This window comes from Phalangium opilio, unplaced genomic scaffold (assembly GCF_054372755.1).
Source record: "Phalangium opilio isolate 3A_F unplaced genomic scaffold, DU_Popi_V2 ptg000045l_1, whole genome shotgun sequence".
Lineage (NCBI taxonomy): Eukaryota > Metazoa > Arthropoda > Arachnida > Opiliones > Phalangiidae > Phalangium > Phalangium opilio.
This window is the reverse complement of record NW_028324168.1, coordinates 5,088,108-5,115,186: the sequence shown is the minus strand read 5'-3', so window position 1 is coordinate 5,115,186 and position 27,079 is coordinate 5,088,108. Positions and strand designations below refer to the sequence as shown.

General features: G+C 36.8%; 7 protein-coding genes across 9 annotated transcripts in view; 2 read left to right on the top strand and 5 right to left on the bottom strand.

Annotated features, from left to right (window-relative positions):
* The window catches only part of LOC149676976 (uncharacterized), a 30,948-nt gene extending 27,024 nt beyond the window's left edge, over positions 1-3,924 (bottom strand). The window contains exon 1 of the mRNA XM_089837934.1: positions 3,574-3,924. The gene's annotated coding sequence lies outside the window, so the exon portion shown is untranslated. The remainder of the gene's footprint in view (positions 1-3,573) is intronic.
* A 5,735-nt stretch (positions 3,925-9,659) lies between these two features.
* LOC149676975 (tetraspanin-9-like) lies at positions 9,660-11,686 on the top strand. Its single transcript, XM_089838510.1, has 7 exons — positions 9,660-9,849; positions 10,430-10,627; positions 10,699-10,779; positions 10,835-10,930; positions 10,989-11,090; positions 11,170-11,253; positions 11,332-11,686. The coding sequence occupies exons 1-7, from the start codon at positions 9,790-9,792 to the stop codon at positions 11,398-11,400; spliced, it is 690 nt and encodes a 229-aa protein (XP_089694636.1). The 5' UTR covers positions 9,660-9,789; the 3' UTR covers positions 11,401-11,686.
* Positions 11,610-12,763, bottom strand: LOC149676974 (uncharacterized). The gene is made up of 5 exons (XM_089838509.1): positions 12,642-12,763; positions 12,379-12,573; positions 12,196-12,312; positions 11,909-12,136; positions 11,610-11,828 (listed from the first exon to the last, which is right to left on the bottom strand). The coding sequence occupies exons 1-5, from the start codon at positions 12,705-12,707 to the stop codon at positions 11,727-11,729; spliced, it is 708 nt and encodes a 235-aa protein (XP_089694635.1). The 5' UTR covers positions 12,708-12,763; the 3' UTR covers positions 11,610-11,726.
* Positions 12,764-13,300: 537 nt separating this feature from the next.
* On the bottom strand, positions 13,301-15,107 carry LOC149676973 (uncharacterized). The gene is made up of 4 exons (XM_089837907.1): positions 14,953-15,107; positions 14,688-14,870; positions 14,537-14,620; positions 13,301-14,387 (listed from the first exon to the last, which is right to left on the bottom strand). The coding sequence occupies exons 1-4, from the start codon at positions 15,091-15,093 to the stop codon at positions 13,920-13,922; spliced, it is 876 nt and encodes a 291-aa protein (XP_089694033.1). The 5' UTR covers positions 15,094-15,107; the 3' UTR covers positions 13,301-13,919.
* Positions 15,108-15,521: 414 nt separating this feature from the next.
* On the bottom strand, positions 15,522-19,219 carry LOC149676972 (uncharacterized). Of its 2 annotated transcripts, XM_089837909.1 has the most exons (6): positions 18,953-19,219; positions 18,668-18,875; positions 16,365-16,546; positions 15,966-16,049; positions 15,764-15,898; positions 15,522-15,689 (listed from the first exon to the last, which is right to left on the bottom strand). In XM_089837909.1, exons 1-6 carry the CDS (start codon positions 19,028-19,030, stop codon positions 15,528-15,530), a joined length of 849 nt encoding a protein of 282 aa, XP_089694035.1. In that variant the 5' UTR covers positions 19,031-19,219; the 3' UTR covers positions 15,522-15,527. The 2 variants fall into 2 exon arrangements, with proteins under 2 accessions (XP_089694035.1, XP_089694036.1); XM_089837910.1 differs by lacking the exons at positions 15,522-15,689; positions 15,764-15,898; positions 15,966-16,049; positions 16,365-16,546 and adding exons at positions 17,057-17,253; positions 17,569-17,679; positions 18,542-18,622 and having other exon boundaries at positions 18,690-18,875; positions 18,953-19,111.
* A 1,156-nt stretch (positions 19,220-20,375) lies between these two features.
* Positions 20,376-21,417, bottom strand: LOC149676971 (uncharacterized). 2 transcript variants are annotated; one of them, XM_089837912.1, is made up of 4 exons: positions 21,272-21,417; positions 20,903-21,214; positions 20,579-20,839; positions 20,376-20,514 (listed from the first exon to the last, which is right to left on the bottom strand). In XM_089837912.1, exons 1-4 carry the CDS (start codon positions 21,329-21,331, stop codon positions 20,401-20,403), a joined length of 747 nt encoding a protein of 248 aa, XP_089694038.1. In that variant the 5' UTR covers positions 21,332-21,417; the 3' UTR covers positions 20,376-20,400. The 2 variants fall into 2 exon arrangements, with proteins under 2 accessions (XP_089694038.1, XP_089694037.1); XM_089837911.1 differs by having other exon boundaries at positions 20,903-21,331.
* Positions 21,404-23,498, top strand: LOC149676970 (uncharacterized). Its single transcript, XM_089837906.1, has 5 exons — positions 21,404-21,697; positions 21,772-21,966; positions 22,033-22,401; positions 22,462-22,732; positions 22,786-23,498. The coding sequence occupies exons 1-5, from the start codon at positions 21,587-21,589 to the stop codon at positions 23,190-23,192; spliced, it is 1,353 nt and encodes a 450-aa protein (XP_089694032.1). The 5' UTR covers positions 21,404-21,586; the 3' UTR covers positions 23,193-23,498.
* Positions 23,499-27,079: the final 3,581 nt, after the last annotated feature.

The following is a 27,079-nucleotide window of genomic DNA, read 5'->3' as shown; positions in this document are numbered from 1 at the left end:
ATTCACACGCCATAGTCCCAGTCCCCCTTTCAAAATACAAGGGGGGGATGTAAAAGGAGGCCGGGCTATTTCGCCTCTCCTCAGTCGGAAAATATGACTGTAATTTTCGTCATTCGCGTCGCATTGACGTGAGTTTTCAAGAACCAATGAGATGCTGGTTGTAATTTAGAGGCGGGGATTAACTCCGGACGTTTGGACTGGAGATAAAGCTGGAAATGTGGATGAATGAATTTATACCTTCTCCCGGTATGTTCCCATTTTCCCCAATCCCATAATACCCAAAAGGAATATTTCGCCCAAAAGATTTTTTGTCCCATTTCGCCCAAGCCAGAAGTTGAGATCTAATTTTAGCCTATATAAATAAAAAAGACCTAGAAAAAAAAGTCATAAATACGCGCCGAGTTTATTAAAGCAGTGGAAGGCACGGATCGAGAGGATATTGTATGGGAAATTAATAGCCAATGTTTCTGTTTTGGGGGAAAAATATTTTGGGACAAATGGGATTGGGAGAAATGGGAATTGGGGAAACTGTTTTTGGGTGAAATGGGGGAGAACCCTTCTCCCTAATAAACTAGATATCACTTCTTGTTAATACCAAGAACCCACAAGAGACCTGAGAACTATTTATTGACAAGGTTATAACGTAATGAGTTAAAGGCAAGGCCACCTACATTTTCAGAACTTATATTGGTACCTTGGAAAGAAAACTCATTGTAATTCTAACCCATGCACTATACTTCCTAACTAAAACACACAGGTTACATTCAGGGGTAATCACTACTACACTTCCCTAGCGTCTTACAACTTATGGGCTTCATCGAGTAAGGGAACAGGGGCTTTCCTAGCCTAGCCTCTTTTTTTGCTTGAATATTTATGGATGGTGGAAAGGGCACATGGACCCTAATACCCGTTTAACACGCGAAACGTCTCCCAACCCAACCAACACACCCAACCTCGGACTTCCTTATACTAAACAGGCTTACAACAAAAAGGTTTTCCCTGTCCAGCAGCAAATTTTTTTAGAATTATCACCCAACTCGGCATGCTGGCTACCTTTTTGAAAAAGTCATAAAACATGAGTAATAGGAACCTTAACGATTTATGTCCTTTCCCTTCCAGTAAATTATGAGTGGTAATTGCGTTATTAACGGACTCCCAGGCGCCGGCCCGGTACGCACTTCGTTAGAAATACGAATGAATTCGTGTATGGTCAATGAGACTCAAGTTTGCCGTGAAGTCAATTAACAAGTATAGGCCTACCTGTTTCTGTATGCAAAGGAGAAATCTTTAGAGAATTCCTAGGTCAAGAGCAAACACGAGCGGTTGATGCAGAAGCTCGTTTCTATCAAATTATTCACGACGGAATTAAGTTTGTTTGTATAAAAGCAACAAACATTTTTGACTCTTGAATTATTTGTTTTGAGGTTTCTAAATAGTGCTACGACAGAAGTATATAATACTTCTCTTTAAGAGAAGTGTACCAGCACAAAGCGGGGTAAAGTAATTGTAACATGATTCTTACCCCATACATCAGTTTAACATTTATTATAGCAAGGTTAATTACTAAACCGAATCACAAACATACGCGATAAATAGTTCCCCCTCATCATTACTATATCTATTAGCGCTTAGTTATTTGCCAAGGCGCATGCATGCGCTTGTGTGTTTTTAGTCACACGTCTAGACAATCAAGGTTTGTGGGTTGATTGGTGGCAGAGGATTTAGTATTAAAACAGTTATAGAATTCACCCTAGCACGGTGCGATGTTCATCTAAAGTTTGATTTACATAACTAAAGCATTAAGATGATACAGAGTGTCATCCTTCTTCTATTACCCCCTTCTGATTACAACTTGTTTGACTATAAAGACTTAAATTGTAATATTTCGTCTAAATATTTTAGGCCGTGGCTAATTTCAGTGGTTTATTGATTTTTAATGATTATATACTTCAATGGGCTTAATTGACCATTAATTCTGTATTTCCACATTATAAAAAGTAACTTAGTATAAACTCATTTGTTACAAAAACAACTCGCTATGTACCAAAGCATATCATTTAAAAAAAGTCATTTAAACCGCCCTTAAACAAAAACCCGCGCTTAATGACGCGAAACGACTTTTATAATATACCATTACATAACAACATTAGGCTTAATATGGCTGACTGCAAAATGACAATAGCATATACGGACGGCATATGTAAAACTTTAAAAGAATCGATATTCACATTACAAAATTTAAACAAACTATATTTCAAATTAAAGAAATCCAATATTATATATTTATAGCATGCAATAATGTACTGTACGACGTGAACCCACTAGGCCTACAATTCGTTAAAAATTGAAGAAAACTAGGGAAGTATATAAATTTTGATTTGTCCATTCTCTTTAAACTAACCAAAGCACGTTCCACACCCAAGTCACTAAAAACCTCATAGTACTCCCAAGAGAATTTCCTGGACCACTTCCGTCGCGTTACAACGTCTTAAGTTTATGTCATATGACAGATAACTTTCTAACATGACGTAAAAATATAAAATATTACTCAAGGCGTCGCTCGGTTAAACCTCAGGGGGTGTGATATCACCCTATACAGGGTGTTTCTGATAAGTCTACATCCATAAATTAAGGGAGATGTTCTTTGCGAAATCAATTTTGAGTCGAAAATGTATGACTTCTGTCTATGACATTTTGTTTGCCCTAAGAGACACCGTTTTCGAGTTAAGATTACATCCAGAGTATTTTACGGATGACCCCTTAAATTTAATTAATTAAAAACTGATTAAGACAATAATTTCTTCTAATTTAATTAATGGGTCATCCCTAAAACACTCTTAAAAATCATAACTCGAAAACAGTGTCCCTTAGGTCAATCAAAATGTCATAGATAGAAGTTACATTTTCGATTCAAAATTGATTTCCCAAAGAACACCCCCCTTAATTTAGGCCAGTACTCTTATCAGAAACACCCTGTATATGACAAAGAAATTTAAAAAACTATTCACTATAGACTACATTTTCTAGAGACTAGGAAGTCTTGTAATAAACCATTTGGGGCAGGAACTTGAGTATATATGACATCACACAGTGTAGATGACATTATCTTTTTGAGGTAAAAGCTAGGATACAGAAATAGAGATGCATCCCTTTTCTACTAAAGGAAGGCGGGGGTGGTAACGTCTTCACTAATGACACCCCGTCGCAACCGGCATCAGAAAAACGGAAAATGGGGGGAAAATCGGAAGAAGTCTTAAGCCTATAACTAACCGGTAAAACCGACCGCGAAAGAAGAAAAAACACTTTGATCCCATTAGAACTGCCGAGCAAGCGGCTTTCATTTCAGTTTCATCGGAAAACCCAAACGGAAATCATTTTTACCAAGAAAAACCGGGAAAAACTCATTTACGCGGGGTAAGTTTCGCGCCAAAAAGAAGAGACGAAGTAGGCCTATAAAAAATACTCAAGAAAATTCGTTAAATCGTTAACTCGCCGATATTACCACCGTAAAACGCGCGGAGATTTCTCAATCTTAGTAGACAACATTACTATAGACAAAACTTCAAAACTTACCAGATACAAGTCTTGTAGAATCAAAAACTATAAACCTTAAATACGACTAAGTTTTAAGATTTTAATGGTGGTTTATCGAAGCTAATCTATGGGTTATCGTAGTTAACTTGTTGTTAAAGGGTAGGGGCATGTCTACTATGGTAATACGTTGAAGATGTGCACGCGCCAGGACTGTAAGAATGTCCTAAACGTCTCGGTCAGTTTCTCTCGGACAAACTTGTCTAAGAACAGACGCTGTCTAAGACCAGACAAAGAGGGACACGGGGAGTGACCGAACCAACCGAACAGTCTAAAAGCGGGTGTTGGAATCTCTGCGCGAGCTGCCAGGTTTTAAGAAGCCTCTAATGGCACTGGTTCTTGCTGGCAGAGGGCGAACGAGTGGATTTTCCAGTTGGTTCACGTGACCACCATACGTCATAGTGGAGTGGTGGAAAGGCGGGAGGGTAGCTTCGGGGTTAGGGTTAGGAGTGAGTGGAGTGAAGTTACGCGCCGGTTTGGTTCGTTTAGTTTGGCGCGTAGTATAGTTCGTTGCCATGGAGCGCCAAAAATAAGAAGTATCTTGGAAAACCTTTTCTGTTTACGTTGTCTGCTTTTCTAGAGGTACACTGCATGCTGGGTTTAGGATCATAAAATCTAATAATAATACGTTAACAAACTGAATAAAGTGTAGAAGGTTTCTAAAAAACGGAGACCCTACCAGACAATGACCATCAACACAACGCTTTGAGGCTATCCTTTCTATTGTTTTACGAGGTTAAATGTAACACATCAACTGTCTATACGTATAATATTGACACGTAAATAGAGTCCCCAAAATAACAAACGCCGTTAGCAGTCTGGTAAACATTGTCGCCAAATAAAGCCTTCAAACCCTTAAACGTCTGAGACAAGCCCATGAAAGTGTCTATAGCGATTCAAATGAATGTTACACACGCGATACAAATGTCAAACAGTTGCAATATCGTTAACCCCATTAGAATAAAACAAAATATAAACATAAAGACCACAGGTAAATCTTTCAAGATCTGTCCCAATTCCATACCTACAAACAAACCCTGATGATGAAATGACACAACTGGACTTGAAATATAAACAACCTTCAGGGAAATCACGGACACGGTTGGTATTATAGAACTGAAAGACATTATCACGGATAATGTCACATAATCCAACAGTCCTACAGCCCTTAGGGAAATTAAACATCACGTGACACACACATTAGGACAGAATGATGAACGAACATAAATTAGACAAGTTGGGAAAACCAAAATATTACCTCTCCGTGTCGAGAAGATTATATAAACAAAATTATCCAATGAAAACACTTTTTCCCTCATCCTTTATATATATAGGAGGCAATGAATGAAATATATCACAATGCACGGGCCTTGATAGATACAGGAGGCAATGAAGGAAATATATCGCATGCACGGGCCTTGGTAGATATAGGAGGCAATGAAGGAAATATATCGCATGCACGGGCCTTGGTAGATATAGGAGGCAATGATAATCTCTCTCTTTGCACGAGAGGTTTATTTTTAATATTTAAATAAATATAATTATTTTTAATTATTTTAATCTTCAATAATTAATATTAACAATAGTTAAATCGTTTAAAATAAAGTTATACCTATTATCTTCTCAAACTTTGCTAATATTGACGTTTAAAGTGAAGGGTACCCCTCTTCCCGCTTTCTTCAAATTTTGGGGTATATATACGATTCGATTCCATTATAACAGTAAGGAAAAAGCGCAATTGCGAAAACCTTTGGTGGCCGATCCCACCTTAGGGAGGCTAGACGTTTCTCGTAACCCTAGCTGATCGCCGCGTATATCCTAAAACCAAACGATGATAATGGAGTAGAAGCCAATGATACAGATTGGTGTCTATGTGGAATAGACGGAAGACCAGTGGATGGTGGTGATTAGAAGCCAGTGTAAGTGCAGACTGGTGTCAATGTGGGATTGACAAAGAACAGAAGATGATGGTGTTGGAAGCCAGATAAGTACCAGGCTGGTGTTCATGTGGGATGGACAAAGATCAGAAGATGGTGGTGTGAGAACTCAAGTAGAGGAGCCATTTCCGTGACTGTGAAAGCAGTTCGGAAATGGCGAACACGTTTGCTCCGATACGCAAACTGCGAACGCGGTCACGTGGGTGTAACAACGGACAGACAGACAGACAGACACACACAGACAGACAGACACACACACAGACAGACAGACAGACACGGCCGTTACAGAACCTCTCCTGGACTACGTCACACGGAGAGGTAAAAAGGCTTAACACCGCATCTCCGGCGGAGGTAGGTTCTCTTAACCTTAGCCTTAAGAAGGCTTAGAAATATGAAGGATCAGAGAGAGAGAAAGAGAAAGGTGTTACCCGAGTACCAACCGAAGCGTACGTGATGAGGGAATAAACCCAAAGATAACCCTGCGGGCGTTCAGAGCTCAAATTGGGTGGAATTCGTCCCGGAAAACGATTTGAACCGAGGCATAAGATTGAAAGGAGGAATGAAGATGAAATTGAGAAAACCCGGATGAAATATTAACCCTAACCCTTAAAGCCTTAGTCTTCCAGCTAGGCTGGCCAAAACAATTCCGAAGAAACGTCGCACGCTAGTTAGTTAGTTGCCTCTGGGTCTAATAAGGAAAAGGTGTACGCTGCTTGGGCTCGTGGAATGATATCACCATCACTTAAGCCTGCAATAATTAGCCCAGGTGGATTAATGACGCGAAGAGTCTTCGTAGGTTAGAGCTAGCGAGCCCCGGGGTCACGAGTTTCCTTCGCACCTCCTCATTATCGCGTCCGCACCAGCGAGCTTAGAAATTCCGTGGAAGCAGTCATGCATCCAACTATACCTTACTCATCTAAGTCTCGAGAACTTACTAAAAGTCTTCTTGTAAATATGGCTTGAATCCATAATGGAACAGGGAATAGTCCGGGGAATGACACGGGGGTAAAACTTTGCCTTCCATTTCGTTTTTTGGCGCCTGCGCTGTAGTCTTCTTTTATCATGAGAGTGCGCCGCAGAAACGGATGGCAATGCATAAACAAAATTGTGCGTCCCGATTCTGAGGGTTGCCTACCCCCTTTGTTTATGTCGAAAGGTAGGTTAGCCAACTTCTCAACAGTTGTTCTCAGATGTTATTTGGGTTCTTGTTGAATAAATTTCGGGATCGGTAAATATAGAAAGAACAGAGTGAAAAGGTTCCCGGAAAATATGTCACTATAACTAAACAAAAGCTTGTAAAAAGGGGTAATTTAATTTTGTCATTAAATCAATCAACTCGATTATTAAGTATTCATTATTTCAAGTTGAACCAACAGAGATAAAAGGTTATTGTAAAAATAACCCGCTATCCTATTATTGAAGCCCAATCAGGCCTTCAACTTCATTGTTTCAAATTCAGGCGATACAAAACTGACAAAACCGGGTCGTAAAATTCCAAAAGACTTGATGCTATTATAGCGTCAAAGACTAACAACGTATTTTTCCCCTGTACATCTATTTCACTAAACATTAGGCTGAATTTCCAACGGTGCTCTTTTTGGTAAAGTGTTTCGAGAACGAGACAGCGATTCAACAAGGCTTACGAGATGAAATGCCAGGAGTTTGAAGCTACAGCCGGCCGGGACTAGCGGGGGAGCTAATTCATTTTTAATGAAATACTTTTGCAAGGAGGGGGACTCGTAGCAAGCAGTACAGTACTAGACGCTTAACAATCTACTAAAGTGCTTTTCGAGTACCCCGCGGACTCCCAGTCCCAAGTTCCAACCTTTAAAAGCTGCCCTTAGGAAAAGCCAACCAACCCACCACGTAAGGACGCCCATTATGGGTCCCACTAAATCACCTTAATCACAGGTATTGATACAAAATTTACATAGACCGGAGCTAAGGTAACAAGAAATTGGCGGTGTGTCATTGCTTCCTAAAGGTATTTTTTACCACCTGGTAAGGTAAAAAGAGCTTAGTTGATAAAATATATCCAGTTTTGGCGGCAAGCGAGACATAGAAAAGCCTCCCCCAACCCAGAAGAACAAGTTATGTAATGGAATAGTGATGGCGTAATAGCCCGTGATCTCTCCCGTCAATGGTTGACCCGAGTTGGCGGAAAAATTGGGAAACTTTCTCCTGTTACGAAAAAGCAAAAGTTATATCTATAGAGAAACCAGTTTTTATATAGGAAATGGGTAGCTTTATCTTACAAGAAGTAAAGGGAGAATGTAACGTAATGTATGTTAAACTAAACAACATATCTTATGAAATTACGAAAACCAGTCTTATCGTGTTGATTCATCTCCACTTTAAACAAAAACTAAAATTTTACATTTAACAGATTCATTTTTTCCTTGCAATAAAGAATGTTGTCTGTAAATATTTATGCACCATTTTGACCTTAAACTCGCGCTATTTCAATGCCCCCTTTGTCAAAGTTACAATAAGGTAAAATATTTCAACAAAATCTAAGATAGGTCAAATACGTCTATCGCGTAACAAAATCCTAAAGCGCGTGTAATTCTAACTTTCTTAGCACGTATTTGCCAGCACCTGCTTTAAACGAGAATTTGGGGAGTTAAGTCACGTTTGGTTGTAACTTGGGTAACTGGCAAAAGAACACCGTCCCAAGTACCGTAACAGCCCAGCTCAAACTCAAAGTCTTTAGAATTTCGGATTATAACTTATGGCGCGAGAAAAGTGAAAAGTGAATCTTGGACGAATGTCGTCAGCATAAAACCACGTGCGTCTATACGAGATTAAATGAAATGATTTGGCGCAAAATCATACCACCGATATACAGGGTGTTTCTGATAAGTCTGCATCCATAAATTAAGGGGGATGTTCTTTGGGAAATCAATTTTGAGTCGAAAATGCAACTTCTATCTATGACATTTTGATTGCACTAAAGGACACTGTTTTCGAGTTATGATTTTCAAGAGTGTTTTAGGGATGACCCCTTAATTAAATTAGAAATCATTGTCTAAATCAGTTTCTTAATTAAATTTATTAAGGGGGCCATTCGTAAAATACTCTCTATGCAATCTTAACTCGAAAACAGTGCCCCTTAGGGGCAAACAAAATGGTGATAGAAGTATAGAACATTTTCGACTCAAAATTGATTTTCCAAAGAACATCAACCCCTATTAATTTATGGATGCAGACTTATCAGAAACACCCTGTAACGTAAGTGTCAGATTTGGCAAATAATACCCATTTTCGGGAAATATATATAGAGAGAGGTACTTGAAACTGGAACGAACCAATTTCGACCAAATGTCACGTAAACCAATTGTCGTGCATGTATAAGCCCTAAGGTTAAAATGTTCCGGAAATGACTTCGTATAACTTTGATCATATTGTTAGAAAGGACGGATATAGTCTAAGTTGCACTTTAACGACAAGAGTTCGAAGGTCTTATATGACTTTTGATTGAAGGTCATGATGACATATTGGGGCTTAGCAGGGATAGATTTCATTTTAGAAACTGGAATGGAGAACGGTTATTATTTACTTCAGTCCGACTCATAGCCCAGTAACGACCCCTCCCTCTAACACGTAACGAAAAGTTTAAATTATCTTATTGGCTCACTTAAGCTACGTTTTGATGACGGTGAAAAATACGTAATTCCTTTTTACCTCTGTCGCTATGACCCGCCTCTTCTTTCATACCCCTCCGTCCCGTCCCTTAGAAGGGGGTCCGGGACTTTGACGCGCGCCCAGATTACTCTGTTCTCCATTCCTACTTATAAAATTAAATCTATCCCTGGTATTAGAGATACCGAATGGACAAAGATTGTTATGGATCTATACTTAAAAGATACCAACACTTCCAGGAGTGTTGCAATATCTAAGCCTATTCTGACTCGAAACCCATGAAGTTTACCTGCAGAATATATTCCTTTCCCAACAATTACTTCACCACCTAATGATTGCACACGTAAATGAGCCTCGCCAAGACGGAAATCAGGTAACTAGAGGCAACAAACCGTTGTTGAAGTATATTAGATAAGATAAGACGTCGGGTGAAAAACTTCTCCGGACTTTGATACCTTAACTTGGTTGGTTTCATCGAATACTTGGCCTGATAAGGATAAAGGTGCAGGTACTCGAGGAACGCTAGCTACATCGAGAAAGGAATTCAGGACAAAACTCGGGAAAATTAAGGCAAAAATTTAATTAAAAAGGTGTTAATTATAGGAGTAAAAAAGCAATCATGGATACCGCCTTAGCATGTATGAAATATATCCTCTTCACTTTTAATTTTATAATATGGGTAAGTTACCTTAAATGATGTTTTACTATCAAAACTGTGTTTTTTCAAAAGTTCGTTACATGGTTTCCCCCGTAATAGGCGTTGTCCTTAGCTTAGGCCTTTGTTCTTGATAAATAACTTAAATTAAATTAAATTAACGCATCTTGAGTGACGATTTATATAAACACAAATAATTATATTAATTTTGTTAATTACTATTAAGTCAATGATAATTAACTTGGCGTTAGCGTTAAATAAACTATGAAAATTAAAACTTTGGGATCAAAAACTAACTATTCCATAAGAAATTCGAGATAAATTATATTTGGGAAAGTTTTACTTTAAAACCCATAAAGAACTACGTTTAATTATTAACTATTATAGTTAATTTAATTAATTTAAACATATTATAGCGGTACACTGAGTCACTCTAATGACTCCCACGCTAGTTAACTATGGCCCGAGCTAACACTGTTATCTTATCTAATTTTTTTCTGAGACTTATCGTAAATTCTTACAACAACAAAATTTGAAAAGAATTACAACAAAAAATTTAACTTACATAATCAAGTTCAACCATAATGATATTTAAAAATTACAGTGTATGGGTGGCGCCCTTATGTCATTGGGAATATGGGTCCGATCTGACCAAAACTTTTGGGAATTTTCGGACAAGTTACCAATTGACCAATACTATCAAGCCTGTTACATGGTAATAACAATAGGGGCTATTCTACTGATCATTGGGTTCTTGGGATGTTGCGGCGCAGCCACCGACAGCCCTTGTATGCTATTAACCGTAAGTACATTACTTTAATTACCAACGAGGAAACAAGTAATTGAGAGAGACACGTGTTTTTTTACGGACAGTACATCGTTTTGTTGATTATAATGGTCATTTTGGAATTCACCGCTGCTGGCCTGGTTTGGAAAATTGCAAGCGGTGACAAGGTAAGACGGAAAAATTCCTTACTTTTAAGTTATAGTTAATTATCAAGTATTACAGTTGGAGGAACACGTCCGGTATCATATCATGACGCACGTGGAAAAGATCAGGACTGATTGGCAATCTAGGCGATTTTTGGACATCTTGCAACTACATGTAACTTGATTGTTAGGATTAATGTTAATTGGAGATACTAATTATTGACGTTCTATAGCTTCATTGCTGTGGATCCATTGACAAGGATGATTACAAGAAGGTTGGTGAGAGGACACCAGAATCGTGTCATGACCAAAGGACCAATAACCTTTTCTACCATGTAAGCAATTGTTACCCATACACTGATCATGTAGAACACTCAAAGTCTTAATAAATAAATGTTGTTCATTTTAAAACAGGGATGTTCTGAGATGTTACGTATGTGGTTAGAACGCAAAGGAGCCATGTTGGGTGGAATAGCTTTAGGTTTATCATTGGTTCAGGTAATTAAATAATTATAAAATATCTCAATTAATTTATGGAAAATTAAATAACCTTAATTTCAAACTGGTATATTTCAGATTACTTCTTTAGTTTTCTCACTTTGTCTATTCTTTTCAATTCGAAGCGGTGACAAAGATTATCAATAAAAAATATCAACATATTTTTAAAGAACAACAAACGAACCCTCAAATATTGCAAGCGAAAAGGAGATGTTGAATTTTTTTTCATTACAGGGTTGTTACTTATATTTTGTTTCATAGCAATTTTGAAAGTAACTCAGGTTATTTTTTATCACGACGTTTTATTAATACTATTTTATAACGTAAATATATCATTATTTTATCATCGAAAAATTAATAAAGTTGCTAATTTTAATTTGGATTTTGGAAGATATTTCGAAAAATAAAGATGACTTAATTTTGGAATGAAGTATTTAAATTGGTATTTATAAATAAATTAATTAATGGGATTACTACGCTACAAGTTTCGCGTCATTATTAAACCTAGAATTCAGTCTTGCCATTTCTTTGCCAATTTTGGTATATAATTTATATCCAACAATCACTTTAAAAATCTGATCGATTAATAATAATAAAAAGAATTAAAATTAGAGGAGGGGGGGGGGTTCAATAAAAGATATTTAGCCATGCTTACATAGATTATACCGACGACTATAAGCAGGGCACCACACGGGGTCATAAGGTCATTGAAATAGTCGCAATCCTCGTAACTCTTAGGTACCACTTTCCATTTAAAGATATCTAGTCCAAATGGTACCAATCGAGTCAGAGAAGCGAGGGTATCAACATCTGCGGCGCTTTCAACCCAGTCATGGGTTCCAGGATTATACGAGAAAGTACCATTACTGGCACCCCAAGTACTCTTAACAATTACCCGCCCAATTAGTTCAAATAAGCTAATTAAATAAATAAATTACTTACAAGGCAAACTAGTACTGTCAACACTCTCAAAGCAGGGTTTTTCTCATCTGCTATTACTAAAGTTGAGATACCAAGGGCCATGGTAAAGAATAGCAGAATACCTGAACCCCATATGTTCTATAAGAAGTTTCTTAGGAAGTTTACTAATTTTAAAATTAAGCTAAGTAATTAGGGTTAACGTACAATAAGCATCAAGGGCTTGGTACGGTACGCCACTGTGACGCAAGTAGCTAGGGAAGCAACGAATATAAATGCAGCCGCGGCAATGTCCGAGCAAGCGATGTCCCATAATGGTTCCAAAAAGGACCAGACACCCAGTGTGAAAACAGTGTTTTGAACGGTACCCACAGAAAGACCCAATATGACCACGGAAATTAACTATTTGAATAATTTTCGGGGATTATTACTAATTTTTGAAAAATTTGATATTAATTTTTTTTAATTACCCAGTTAATAACGCTGATGCCAATTAGCAACGCAGCCCAGAACGTTTCGCGGTCTTCGAAACTCATTACTAAAATTTTAAATAACTAACTTTAACAAATATGCTCCCGAAATGAACCTCGCGAAAGCTTAATATGAAACTAAACTGAAGAAAATTAAATGTTGGAAAGGAATAAATAATAGGTAAGATGACGTCACATCATACGATAGTTTAATATTATGATTTTTATAAATAATTTTTTTATTCATTTAAAAAAAACTGAACGTCAATTTGAGGTCTATCATTAGAAGAACTTCTTAAAAACATTCCTGTAATATTTTGAGACTTTTGTAACCTTTCGACGTCTCTCTTAATTATCCCTAGCCTAGATTAAAACGTCGTAAATTGTATAATTATACGAATACAATATTGTAATTAAACGGCAACATTACGTGTCGCTATCATAACTTCACGGTTCATTAACCACTTACAAGTTAAATTCCGGCCCTTCATCTAAATTTCCCCCATTATTAAAATCGCTGAGGAGTAAAATTTCAATCTGGTATCACCCTTAAGCCTTTATGCCCTATCACCCTTAGCATCATCATCAAGCTTGTAAACTACACCACCAAAATCATAAGGGTTGGTTGGGAAAAAGCAGTTTGTAGAGAGGAGAAAAAAAACTTTATCAAAAAGAATTAAGGGTGTACAGACCAGTACATTCTCAAAATATGTTCAACGAAAGCTAATGTCCCCGTGTCCCTGATAAAAAGGGCATCGAAAACTTCGCGGGGGTTTGTTCTCTTCGGCCACTAGCATCGTTACAGGCTCCCGCCGTGTTTAATTAAGTGCATTTCCAAAGATTAATTACTCTTCTAATGACTCGAGACGGGGCTTGCAAAATTAACGACACATAGAGCCGGCAATTTCGAAAAGACAATTACCGTTAAGAATCTCGTGGCCCTATTTCCTTCGGGGATATCACTGATCAATCATTTACATTAAACCGATTACCATCTTGCAAGAATTGAAAAGATGCAGCTATAGATTTACGTAAAAGGTTTTTTCTTTGAAGTTTTATTTTGGTACTGGGTTTTATTAAAAGTCAAGTATAAGGAAAACAATTAGGCTTAGGAGTTGAAATTTATCGCCTATTTTGATGTGTAAATTAATTCATTTGAACTCAAAAATTACAACCAAGCATTTTTTCTAAGAACTTAACTTTGAAAAATAAATTTTTTATTCTAATTAAAAGTGAAATAGAAAAATAAACGTGTTTAATAAAATCAAAAACAAATTATCAGTCGTTGGGTAATTCTTTTGTAATCTCCTCGGTATCCTCTGGTTCCTGTTCCTTAAATGTTTCTGGCATTTGTCCTTGAGCAACGTCCTCAACAACGTCAACGGTTTCATCAACAGACTGAGAACGAAGTATTTCCTGAAGGTCACCAGTTCCTCTAGGTGACGGATGATGAAACGCTGGTCCAAGAACTAACGAATGCGAAAGTCGACGAGATCGGCCTTGTCCTTCGTAGTGCGTCGCCAGTATTCTTGTTCGCTCGTATCGGCGTCTACGGGAAAGTAAGGAATGACGGTCGATGGACCGAAGACGGCGCTTAACCGTCCTGCTTAAGCAACAGGACATCATAAGACTCGCCATGTAGAGAAGACTAGTTAGTATCGTAATCGTGGCATAAGCTATGGTAAATTCATCGTAATAACCACAAATTTTGTGATAAGTTCTAGAAGTGAAGTTGAGACCCGGATACTGAAATATTACGTAACCAATAAATAAAAACACTAAGAAGAAACCATATTCGAAACACGGATACGTTGGAAGTGATCTTAAAATGGGACTAGAGGTTAGCTGTACCTAAGACCATTAAATAGGTACTTGTGACGGAAGGTATAACATACCAGACACAATTGAAAGTAAAAATGACTCGTTGCGACACCAATGCCGGCCGAAGAAATAACCAGACACACTTGGGCGGTCGTATTCTATACGTTAACAAAACGTTAGATAACAAGTACCACGTTTGTAGGCCTATAGCCAGTCGAAACTCACAATGGCAAGGGCAATCAGAGTCATTCGACAGACGGCGATCAAAGAGATAATGCAACTAATTAAAATCAAGGCTGGGTTCAGGAGGCACGCGAGAGTCAAGTACCTTAATGGTAAGAAATATTTCCCTAGGTCAGGTAAAACCGTGACGTGTAACGTTATTGCGAAGACAGTAATTCCACAGACCTGCATGCATGCGGTTCACGTTATATTATTCCAATGTAATTATTTAGAAGGTGCATGAGATTCATAACAAAACCTAACATACCAATTCCGAGAAAGATAATATGAGTACCCATATGCCAATCCAACCGAATTCGGGAAGTTTAGAGGGCTCGGGCCTATTAAGACGTCGACGACTAAAAGGGGAATCAGGATCGAATTCGTCTGAACTGTCGTTACCGCACATGATAATTATGATTTGTTAAATAAAATTTAATACTAGAAATCACGAGGTTATATATATCTGTGAATAGGTTTTTTAACTAATAATAAGATCTCTCTCAGAGGGAGAAAATGTCAATTAGTCGAAGCCCACCCTTGGTGATAGACTATATTGACATCATCACAATAGCCGCATAGAACTCCCTATGCATTTTGACATACCCTAACCTCTATATTTAGTATCCCTCAATTTACATAAATGTTAAACAATTTAAATAAAAACTTTGGTTTTTTCATCAAATAAGTATAATGAATTTTGTAAATAACACTTCATTAGTTTATTACGATTATCACACTTAAAAAAACCCAAGTTTTTAAATCTACATAATGAAGGCAAGTAATTTATTTATTTCGTTAAAAAAAAGTAATTAAATTATCTATGATTTATTTTAAACTGAATTAAATTCCAACAATAAAAGGGGGTGGACTATCACGATGAAGTGGAACAGTTTGGGCAACCGATTCGGATGTCTCCGAAAATTCGGAATCCTCATTGGTTGACCGAACAACACCAATCTCCAAATTAAAAAATAATACCAACGCAACTACAAAGCATAGCCCCTATAGAGTAATTAAAACCATAATATAAAATTAAGAGAATTTAAAAATTAATTAAGATATATTCAACTTCATACGTGAAAAATTCCATCAATAATCAGCAACGCGGCGCAAATTGGCAATTCTCCGTATAAAGAAGCGCACTTTTTCATGGAATTGTCAATTTCATTAAGTATCCAAGGGTAATTCATTCGAATTGCAACCTCCGTGCTCTGCAATTACTTAATTAGATTGCGAGGAAAGGTATGGGGGGTTAAAAGGTCATGGCGTTATATTTACGGGACACGAGGTAATGTAGACCACTATTGCAGTGACACCAATGCAAATTCCGTAAAACGCCATGAAAAGTTGCGTCATCGTACTCTAAGCAATTAAAATTCATGACGTTGATACTACACTACGTATATCATAAGTTTATAAGTTATGTTCCATGATAAGTATGACTTCGTAATGCTACTGAGAGACTTACAGCTCGAGCTAGTTCGAGAATTGATTATCGACACTCGCTTTTGCAGGACTTCCACCTTCCTATTTAGTCTTTAATAGCGGCTCACCAGGAATCGCTTTACGAGAATCTATGACCTAGGTCACTTCATGACAAGCTCCAGTTTGTAACCAGTGACAAACTTATCATGGAATATATCTTATGAACTTATGTTATATATCATTAAGTATTACCATAAAAAACCAGCTACGTTTATTCGATTTACAAAGGGCGTTCCATAAATTTAACAATACAACTACAATCGAGGCGACAGAGGCCGAAGCCACGATCTGAGTTGAGATCCCCAAATGGTGCATGAAAACGGGTGTGACCATAGATTTGTTCAAAATAATTCCACTCAGTGACAATGAAATAACTGCAAAAATCTTTCAGAGACAAAATTGGCTTAATTTAACTGTTAAATATTTATATATATAAACTAATTTCAGAAAATAACGAACCAATGAAGTTAAACTCAAAATAGCCATAGTGAAAAGAAGCTTTCTTTGTGGATGTCCGATAATATTGCGGCACATAATGTAAAAATTAACTTTACTGACTTAAAATTAAATACAGAAATTAAATACACCCCAAAAGAGAGCTGCTAAGTCGGTGACCACGATGGTATTAAAACTGATGGCGTCGGATGCCGTAATAGACGAATTGTCGCAACTCCACGTGACATTTTTATTTATAATTAGTTGGCCTAAATTCTTTATTATTATTTTTTTTTATTATCTACTTTTTTCGATTTCCTATTAAAAGATAATTATTTTAAAAGCATTGCCTTTCCAAAGTAACGTTTTCCAAGACATATCTTTAATTTTATGAAATACTTAAACTAATATCAGAATCTCAAAGAACCACTGAAGTTAATAAAGAATAGTTGCAACATATAACAAAAACTTTATTTTGGTAAAACTTAAAAAAAAAATATTTCCAAAAATAGCTCGAATTAAAATCCGTTAATTAACGGTCGTTAATCAGCAAACGGCTCCTTTCGTTGACCTTTATTTTAACATCGAGGTTTGATTCTTTAACCTGCATGTGCAGTCGAACACCCATTCCTACCAATCCTAACATCTACGAAATCAAAAACAACTTTTGAAATTTGGACTTTCTCACGATTCAAAAACGCTATTGCTATTTCTTCAACAGATTTCTCTTTAAGGGCTAGCTTTTCTTTATCAGGCACATGACAAAGCGTTTGTTTCGTATTTACAAGAATATTGAAGTTATTTTGAGTAAACAAGAAGATAATACAATATCTTATTGCCATTGGGTTTCAATTTCAATATTCGTGTTTTAATTGGGCCAAATACTTAGCTGGGAAAGAAGAAACGAAACCAATTCTACAATGGAAAACACTTAGGTTTTTTTTGGAAGTAAGAAACATACGTAAGTGGGGAAAAGAAAAACCATGAGAAGCGCGCATGTTTCCAAATTTCGGTACGACTTGCAGGCCTCATAGAAATCTGATTCTGGAGGTGTTGATTTCGGTGGGGATTTCTGTGACGCGTAAAATACAAGTCCAATTACGCCCCCAGTATAATACAGGGTGTTCAACAAAGGGTAATGTTCAGTGGGATGGATCTATGGGAAATCAATTTTAAGTAACTTCTTTAACATGTTTATAATTCGTGATTAGAGTGTTTTTATAGATGGCCGCTTAATTAAATTAGCATCGTCTTTCAGTTTAAAGGTTCATACAACTTTTGGAAAACCTATTTCCCTGAGCTTCCCAGGTTTTTCCCATAAATATTTCCCAGAGTTTTCCAGGTTTTTCCCATATATATTTCAAAGAGTTTTCCAGCTTTTTTCCCATATATTTCCCATAGTATTCCAGGTTTTTTCCCAAATATTTCCCAGAGTTTTCGAGCTGTTTTTACCCATATATATTTCCCAGAGTTTTCCAGGTGTTTTTACCCATATATATTTCCCAGAGTTTTCCAGGTGTTTTTCCCATATATATTTCCCAGAGTTTTCCAGGTGTTTTTCCCATATATATTTCCCAGAGTTTTCCAGGTGTTTTTACCCGTAACGAAAGGGGTCAGAACAAACTTATTCAAACCTCACATATTTCTCTGAATTTTACTAAAAATTCTAAATTTCCCTGAGTTTTTTGTCAACTATTTATTCCCTTGAATTTTCCAGGTTGGTATGAACCCCGAGTTTTTCACTTATAATTTAAGGGGCCATTGGTAAAACACTCTTATCATAACCCGTAAATGTCGACCCTTGTGTCAAAATGTCATAGACGTTGCTACATCTCCAACTCAAAATTGGTGTCCCACATAACTATCATATCTCACTGTACTTCGGTTCTAAAATACCCTGTACAAATGTAATTAATGAAACGAGTAAAACCCACGCATATATATATTGCGTCATAAAAGTAACCAATTCCCAGTGTAGCGGAGGAATACGCCAAGATACATTCGATAAGTATGTTCTAAAAATACCATATAGTTACTTAATAACTATTATATCACCTTACCCTTAAACCTTTGTAATCTTACAAAACAAGTGACATAGGTGTTTTTGCTGGTATATGAGCAGTAATGTATTACGACACAGCAAATATTGAATATGGAAACTCCTAGATAGGCCCAAGCCAAGAAGTGTAATTGCTCGAGGCCTTCCATGACCTCATGGACAGCGTGAATTACGGATGTCGATAATATAAGGGTAAGCAGGGAAAACCCCTAAATAATTAATTAGTAAATACATTACGATTTAATTAAAAATTACTAATTAGGTTTAGAAATTTCAGTAGACGTACCATGGTAGCGCAACCATATAAAAACCACAGAGTGGTCCGGCTTTCCTTCGAGACACTAGCAACCGCAAGAATCGACATGTTAATAGCGGTTCTAGTAAACGTCTAAAATATATATTCCAAACTGAAGAGACCATTTATATAGATTCGCGTCGTTATAAAAGGGACTGTAAAGAGGGTATCGGCGGGTGGGTAAAAATTATACGTCAGAGTCACGTGACTAAGGAGAGGAGAGGTTCAAAGAAGCTTAGTTCGTTTTATTTCGAAAACAAGTATGTACTTCGGGGAATTGGCGCTGCAATCTCGCGAAAAACAAGGACTAAGTGGAGTCTTCTGGTTGTCACGTGGTGCCTAGTGACGTATATCAAATCATTTTTACCCGCCCGCCGATAGCTACTTTACAGTCCCTTTAATGTTGAAACTTGCCCGAAACAAAAACATATTATCACTTTTACAATTATTTGAAATCCACCCTAAATTGACAAAATAGGCATAGTTGGAAGCGGATAAATACACAATGTTAATTCAACGTTGGGAAACAATAGTAATTCCCCAAATATTTAAACGGTAATAACTGGTATAATCCGGTACTGATAGCGATGTTTTGGCATTTTTAGCCAGTTAATGATTACTTTATCACTCCCACTTAAATTTTGGACAATATTTGCAATTCAATAGGATCGTTAGGTCCTTGTAGATAAGACCTGACACCAGTTATGTGTAGTATTATATGATTTTGGGATACTTCCCTTTTAGGGCAGGGTGGGGGCTATTACGTCACGAGGGGTACTTGCTAATGTATTTTTTGAACCAACTCTACTTCTGACCGCTAAAGAATGTTGACAGATAATTGTGTAGACTTTTAGAATGATAATAATTTTGAAATAAATTTGCGTAGGTTACGTTTAGGGTTCTAAAATGGTAACTGTAATTCACGATTTTCTCGGGTAAATTACGAAAACGTTAATTACTCTGCTCATTACCGAATTCTCGTTTCTTTCTTTTGGTCTAAAATCTTCATATCTTACTCTACCCTGGTATGTAGACTCATTTCTTCTGATGAGTACGTCGTACAAGGTCAAACGGCAAGCGTGGGAAATATTTTAAAAACGGAAATTTTTATTTTAGGAATGTGAAATAGCAGTATTTCGCAAAATGGGTAAGAAGAAGAATAAAGTGGATGTTGCTATTCAAAATTATTTTGATCTGCAAACCATTTTCCCAAAATTGCCGTAATTTTTGAACCCTAGTTACGTAGCATTTTTTACAAGATCGAGCTGAATAATTTAACTGAATACCTTATCATTTCAAAACTGGTTTTATTTATTATTATAATTCAATAAAAATATTATGGCGTAAAACAATTACAACAATAATTATTTAACTTAGAGAGAACTGAATTAAAATTATTTGCACGAATCAACATCCCTTATAAACACCATGTATTACATTTAAACTGCATTCATGGCAACGTGGTTATCAGGAGCGTAAGCTCTAGGTCTGGATTCCACTTGATTATTGGCATCGTGTACTGACAGCGAAATGGACAAGCCAATAATGAAAATCTAATAAAAATGTTGAAATATTAGGCCTAATTCCCAATCCACGAGAATAAGATATTCAGCATACGTAAACAATAGCTATAACTATCAGTAAAGCTCCACACGGGGTCATAAGGTCATTGAAATAGTCGCAATCCTCCAGGTTCTTTGGTATCGGATTCATCAGGAAGATATCCATCCCAAATGGCGCTTTGCTGTCGGGACCAATTTGAGAGGCAGCGATGTTTTTGACAACGTCCAGCCCAGCATTCACGGCTTCGCTTGTCCTGGGTTGAATTGGTGGTGGCGAATTTTGATGAGAACTCCTCGCGCTGTGGCCCCAAGTATTCTACGCTCAAAATACCACGTTAATCTTCGAACCAATAAGGAATTAGTAGCAGGGACAAGCTACCAGACAGATTAAGATGGTCAAGTGCTCCAAAAACTCGTTTTTCTCATCGGCAATGACTAGTGTGGCGACTCCAACAGCTAGGGTGTACATGAACAGGAAAACCAGCGCGGATATGTTTACGAAATGCAACCAGTAACTTCTGTAGGCAATTGTGAAACATCCCAGGATGGCTCCGGTACTAATGAAGACACCAGCCGCAACATCGGCGCATGCCATGTCCCATAATGGCTTCAAATAAGCCCAGATACCCAGTTTGAAGACATCGTTACGAATGGTACCCACGGATAGACCAAATACCGTGACTCCAAGAACCTGAACACCAATTACGGTCAACCACCAAGTAGTTGAATACAGAAACATAATAATTACCCAGGCAAAAACATTGCAGACTATAAGTACACGGGCTTGAGATTGGGAACTGCAAGTCATCTTAATTGAACTGTGGAGATTTGGGAACTTAAACTACACTTGACCAACAGAAGAACAAAAGGGATGTGATAACGTATAATTTTAGGTTGAGTTTATATATAGTCTTCGGATTTTTTTTACCATGTCAAATTGATTAAAAAATAGACGTAGTAGACAATGAATGTTTTTAAAAAAACTTATCGTTGATCCACCTTAATTTACTTGCACAATTCGCGACTCAGTTTTCTTTCATTCGTTCCTTGAATCGCGAGCAACATGCCTTCGACACCTCGTAGGCCTAACCTCGGGGATATAACAGTCGTGGAAAATCGTATGACCAGAGACACGTGGAAGTCTTCCATATTACTGGGAAGCGCATTATGTTGGGTATAAATTTCATTTATTCATATTTCCGTATTTGTAATTACGCAAATGGCATAAATTTTGCAAAAATTGTCTAGACCATGGGAATCATCGTAACGGCTATGAGTCTAGCAATGACGCAAACAAATGTCTTCCATCCGGAAGTAATCGAGTTCTTGGTTCCATTGCATCAGAGTTTAATGGCGGCTGTTGGTTGCGGTCTTTTGATTTCATTAGCGGCGCTCATTGGTTGTCTCGGGGCAAGTTGCGACTATACGAAGTTCCTGTATTGCGTAAGACCTCGTGACGTGTTTGTTCCCAATGCCCAATTCCGGGCTAATTAAGTTCTTCTATTTCAGTACATGTTCGCTCTTTTTGGCCTATTTCTCTACCAAATGGGCAACGGAGCTGCCCTTATTTACTACGGAAATGAAATTGTGACCTTGGTGCAGTATTTTAGTATCGAACTTTGTCTGGGCGATTTCCGGGCCAAAAATCGTACCGGAAGAGCGACGATGGACCATCGTCAACGCATAGAAGAAGTGGTAACCAGAGTGGCCAAGTCAATGAGGGAAAAAAACAATGATATGAACGACGACACGTACCCCGGAAGTATCCGCAAAATAATTGAAAAATACAAGAAAGATCAATACATCATCAAATGCGGTCCGGTTAAAGATTACGCTACGCCTGTTGGGGCTTTGCTGGTCTTTTGTTGCATCGTAAATGTAAGTAATTAAATACATCAAACGATCAAATGCAGAGTTATTCTTGGTGTGTTTTTTCAGGCTTATATGGGATTCTCCACGTTTATGTTGCTTCGGGCCAAAAATAAGGCTAAACACAACTCCTTAAGTATCATAGCCAGGGGGACATCGGAACACGCTGAAATGTTGAGTGTCTCAATGCGTCGCGATAACAATGGCGCTAAACCGAGACTTTCGCTTTATTCCTCGTCAACTGGTACATCACTCAGCGTTCAACCTTTAACCCCAAGCAGTCTCGGAACTCCTAGAGACATTGAGGCCATCAACACTGTTTTTGGCCGTCAACCAGGAGGTAAGTAACTTGAAATTTCCCTTGTACATAAATCGTAACTTTTCTTTTTTCAGATTTGAGACCAATCGTCGCGTACCACTCTATGAGTTCCGGTGTTTATGGAACTCCCGTTGCGGCTTACGATCCGGATGAACCTTCCCCAATTTCACCAGTCATCAAAGGACCACCTAATCAAGTTTCGGCCAATGCTGTAGAGTCTGGGGAGCGCCGAGTTTTCACATTTGACGTCAATGTTCCTGTTGTGCAAACCAGTGTCGTACCCCGTCCAAGACCAAGGCCCAGTATAAGTCAGGACATGTCGCCTGTTAAGACGCAGACTGTTGAACATAGTCCCGTCGAAGAAAATAAAGTTTCGCCAGTTCCCTCAATCAAAATTCAAGCCCCGACGCCCAAGAAAGACGTGGATAATTCCGGAAGTGATCATGAATCAATGGATAAGTCTCCAATTAAAAATGATTAAAATTACTAGAGAGATTTTTTTAAACTTTTTAGAGTTTTATTAAAAGTTTTAGAGTTCATACGTTTGAAATAAATAGTGTTATTTTCTTAATTCTTAAACCTTTTGGTAGACTGACTTTTAAAGTTTAAAAATGGCTGTCTACCTGGTTGCCATAAATTGGCGTAAAGGAAAGGTTTAGTTACGGGAGAAAGCCGATTTGTAAATTTAGTTCATTTTTCTGGGAACCTTTTGACATTTTCTCCTAACACCTAACTAGTTGCCGACTTTGGTGGACTAGGCCATTGTTAGAAACCATTAATTCTTACCAAAAAAATGGGGGGGGGGGGGTGTTAAGGGAGGGTGAAATGATAAAGATTAATCTTTAAAGTTTCATATCGCGCATAGTCAAGCTAGAGGTGATTGTATATTAGGAATACATGAAGTTCATAGGAATATTTGTGTACCACATGAGAAGCCATTTTATAAACATATCTATAGTCAGAAATATTAGTCTCTAGCTCAGCCCGCAAAACACGCATGGCAGATATGAGTGCACAATGATTCTTATTATCTGTATGCATTCCACATATGGCGGATAGTAAGTTAGCCTCGAGGGATTTGAGAGAGAACGCCGTTGTCAACTGGCCTTTGGCTATTAATCAGGAGAAGGAACCACACCCCAGTGACGTCCTCGGACCATCTATTAGAATCATTTTCGATCAGTTTTCGCCTCATAATTTTTTTACTCGGGTATCAGGCGGCTAGTATATCACGTGGTTAAGATTAATATTAGTACTCATATTGAAGAAAGTTGCATTATAAAGCTACAGTTAGATCATGGCTTTGCTATACTTGAAATTAAAGTTACAACAATAATTCATACTGCTACTGGGAAACATAACTCCTTATTTTGTATAAAATGCTTCTTCTCAACCATCCGATCAAACATTTTCTGTCAACCTATACCCATGGTGATAGGGTGCCTTTCGGCAATTGCGAGTCGATTTGAGTTTCGCCTCCTTTGCTGAGTCAATTTAGACATAATGGCACCTCAATCATCGCCAGATTCAAGAGCCTATAGCTTCGTTACAAGCCCGCCAAAATCGATCCGTTCGCACTGGCGCGCAAAGTTTGAATTGAAAATTTTTACTGAGATGTTATGTAAACGTTACCTTTCCCATCTATTGTGTAACCTAGAAACTAAAAACTAAAACCGACCCGCTTATTTCGTTCGTTTTTAACCCAATTAAATTTAAATATATTTTAAATTTAATTCGTAGCATTTAGTAATTTATAATCGTGTTTAACTTAAACACAATTTGTATTAAATTTAATAATATATTACGCCAAAAGGTGGGGTTATTTTTAAATTTTCTTTTTTAATATCAAATTCAAATGATTAAATTTTTAATATCTTTTTTTTTAAATGAAATAATGTAACTGTGGATTTCCCCGCTGACTAAAAATCCCTTATTCTGTTGATTATTTAATTTACTATCCTTTTGTACTATTATATTATATTGACTTATTAATTAAATATTTACTAATTATTTTAAAGCCCACGATGCGTGACACAATTTTAAAGTAAATTAATTAAAACTTCGTATCAACGAACTCACTGGCTTCTTCTTTTCAATTCAATAATTACCCATCAACAAATGAGGACCAAAACTTAATTAAAATAAACAAAACAAGCTCAAAACTCAATACCAAAACCAGTAAACAATAAAAAATAACCCAGATAAACAGTATTAATATTAATTTTTCCCCACTCATAGTAAATAATAAATTATGTATTCCATTATTTCATGAATATTAAAATCAAATAAAAAATGCCTATCTATTTCTAAAGAAACTGGGGGAAAATATTCAAGAGAAAATTCAAATAAAGGAAACAATATTTCAAGGATAAAATAATAATTCATAAAAATAGTTATCCTTGTTTTTGGTTAGCGTATTTAACATTGAAAATATATCTTAAGCGCTTGATCCAATTAGTTAATGGTCCTTGTCTGTTTTTAAAGAAATTTTCCAAGTCATTGTAATTTGTAATCACGAAAAGAAAGACCCCATGCAGTTCCGGTATAACTCGATATCACTTTTCCGAATCTCCGCTAACCGATTATTTAAAAGTATTTTAAATTATGCATTTGCTTTGCCATGAAATAATAAACCTTAATCCTTCCTATAGGTTCGTTGTAATAAGTCTGTCCTTTACAACAAAATAATACATATTGGTTCAATTTATGAAGGGGCTACTTTTTCTTACAAAACCCGTGATCACGTTTTCACGAAATATAATTTTTAGTGGGTGGAAACAATTTTATTTATTTTTTTTTCTTCAGGTTTTCAATCGCGTTATTGAACATAAGTTACCATTTTAAGCTGGCATTTTTCGCGGTTAATTTATAGCGCTAAAAGGGCCAAGGATCCTATATATACGATATTGTAATTTACGCCAAATTAATCCTTGCTCGAATTAATACTAAAATTAAAAGATCAAATATGAATTAATTACAATACGCTGATTGATTTTGATGAATAATTTCAAGGAATTTATGAAAATCTTAAGGCAAAAAAAATACGTCGTGAAGGTAGATGATAGTTTTTCGAGACAAGTGTTGCCAGTCATTTTTGACGTGTGCAATTCAACATACTGTTAGACTCAGTTCCAAACCTGAATGGAACTTTCTCTAGCCGTTTTAGTAAGCAATATCGCTGTATACCCACGTCCCACAGTTGTTACCAGGGATAGATTTAATTTTAGAAGTAGGAATGGATAACGGTTAGTATTTACTTCAGTCCGACTCATAGCCCAGTATAGAGCCCCTCCCTCCAACACGTAACGAAAATTTTGAATGATCTTATTGGCTCATTTAAACTACGTTTTGATGACGTTGAAAAATACGTAATTCCTTTTTACCTCTGTCGCTATGACCCGCCTCTTCTTTCATACCCCCTTTCCCAGGGAAGGGGGTCCGGGACTTTGACGCGCGCCCAGATTACTCTGTTCTCCATTCCTACTTCTAAAATTAAATCTATCCCTGTTGTTTGTTACTAAAGACAAGTAAGCAAAATTTCAAAGTTTAAAATACTTTATAGAAAAAAGTTGTTAATGACTAAATTCGATAAATGGGTCGAAAGTGTCATTTGTCCGTGAGAAAATTGCGGGAAAATACATTCCCGGAGCCGCCGCTGAGGTATCTACGGCCAGAATTATTATTATTATATTAGATGATGTAAAATAAATGATCAGGGAAATGCTCAATACCGCAATCGAAAAAAGAAAAGTAATTTTTATTTTATCTAAACAAAATTTCACACATACCACCTAGGAGAAGTGCCGCCAGCAAAGCGACAAAAATCTTAATTTGTAATTTTATAAAAAATATAGGGACAAAAGGCTTACGGAATCAACTTAAAGCGTGACCATAAGTTCCGAATAAAATTTTGAACGTGAATTGATTTTTAAAAATGAAAATCTTATACGTACGGACAATTAATGGGTGTTGAATAATTTGATTTAATAAAGATGGCCTATGGGTGTTGTTAATTAACTTTGGGGGCTTGGTTTTTACCAAATGTCAAGCAGGGTCAAAATTAATTGTTTTTAATAATATTTAGTAGGGAAAGCTAGTAATTATTAATTTATTATGTTTATATATAAATTAATAAATTGCAATTAAAAATGACCCATCCTTATCTTAAAAATATAAAATAATCGGGCCAATATAAACCCCCAATTCCCACGCGTATAAATTGATTAACCATCACCTAAACTTAATTAAATAATTAAAACAATAAAATAAATTAGAAACGGAAATATGCCATGTGTCAAATTTCCCATTAAAATCGAACTTGCTATATGAAATTCCAAAAAATAAAAAAAAATAAACCAGTAATTTACT

Excerpts from the sequence above, each read along its gene's own strand:
- LOC149676975 (XM_089838510.1), top strand. The coding sequence starts at position 9,790 with ATGGATACCGCCTTAGCATGTATGAAATATATCCTCTTCACTTTTAAT. Across the intron at positions 10,628-10,698 it reads GCCCTTGTATGCTATTAACC|TACATCGTTTTGTTGATTAT; the intron begins GTAAGTACATTA and ends TTTTACGGACAG. Across the intron at positions 10,780-10,834 it reads AAATTGCAAGCGGTGACAAG|TTGGAGGAACACGTCCGGTA; the intron begins GTAAGACGGAAA and ends CAAGTATTACAG.
- LOC149676974 (XM_089838509.1), bottom strand. The coding sequence starts at position 12,707 with ATGAGTTTCGAAGACCGCGAAACGTTCTGGGCTGCGTTGCTAATTGGC. Across the intron at positions 12,313-12,378 it reads CCAAGCCCTTGATGCTTATT|AACATATGGGGTTCAGGTAT; the intron begins GTACGTTAACCC and ends AACTTCTTATAG. Across the intron at positions 11,829-11,908 it reads TAGTCGTCGGTATAATCTAT|ATTTTTAAAGTGATTGTTGG; the intron begins GTAAGCATGGCT and ends TTAATCGATCAG.
- LOC149676973 (XM_089837907.1), bottom strand. The coding sequence starts at position 15,093 with ATGTGCGGTAACGACAGTTCAGACGAATTCGATCCTGATTCCCCTTTT. Across the intron at positions 14,871-14,952 it reads TATTATCTTTCTCGGAATTG|GTCTGTGGAATTACTGTCTT; the intron begins GTATGTTAGGTT and ends GCATGCATGCAG. Across the intron at positions 14,388-14,536 it reads TTTACTTTCAATTGTGTCTG|TATCCGGGTCTCAACTTCAC; the intron begins GTATGTTATACC and ends GTAATATTTCAG.
- LOC149676972 (XM_089837909.1), bottom strand. The coding sequence starts at position 19,030 with ATGTCGATTCTTGCGGTTGCTAGTGTCTCGAAGGAAAGCCGGACCACT. Across the intron at positions 18,876-18,952 it reads TATATGGTTGCGCTACCATG|GGGTTTTCCCTGCTTACCCT; the intron begins GTACGTCTACTG and ends TTAATTATTTAG. Across the intron at positions 15,690-15,763 it reads TTATTGATGGAATTTTTCAC|GGGCTATGCTTTGTAGTTGC; the intron begins GTATGAAGTTGA and ends ATTACTCTATAG.
- LOC149676971 (XM_089837911.1), bottom strand. The coding sequence starts at position 21,331 with ATGACTTGCAGTTCCCAATCTCAAGCCCGTGTACTTATAGTCTGCAAT. Across the intron at positions 20,840-20,902 it reads TGACCATCTTAATCTGTCTG|AATACTTGGGGCCACAGCGC; the intron begins GTAGCTTGTCCC and ends TTTTGAGCGTAG. Across the intron at positions 20,515-20,578 it reads TAGTTATAGCTATTGTTTAC|ATTTTCATTATTGGCTTGTC; the intron begins GTATGCTGAATA and ends CATTTTTATTAG.
- LOC149676970 (XM_089837906.1), top strand. The coding sequence starts at position 21,587 with ATGCCTTCGACACCTCGTAGGCCTAACCTCGGGGATATAACAGTCGTG. Across the intron at positions 21,967-22,032 it reads ATACGAAGTTCCTGTATTGC|TACATGTTCGCTCTTTTTGG; the intron begins GTAAGACCTCGT and ends CTTCTATTTCAG. Across the intron at positions 22,733-22,785 it reads TTTTGGCCGTCAACCAGGAG|ATTTGAGACCAATCGTCGCG; the intron begins GTAAGTAACTTG and ends TTCTTTTTTCAG.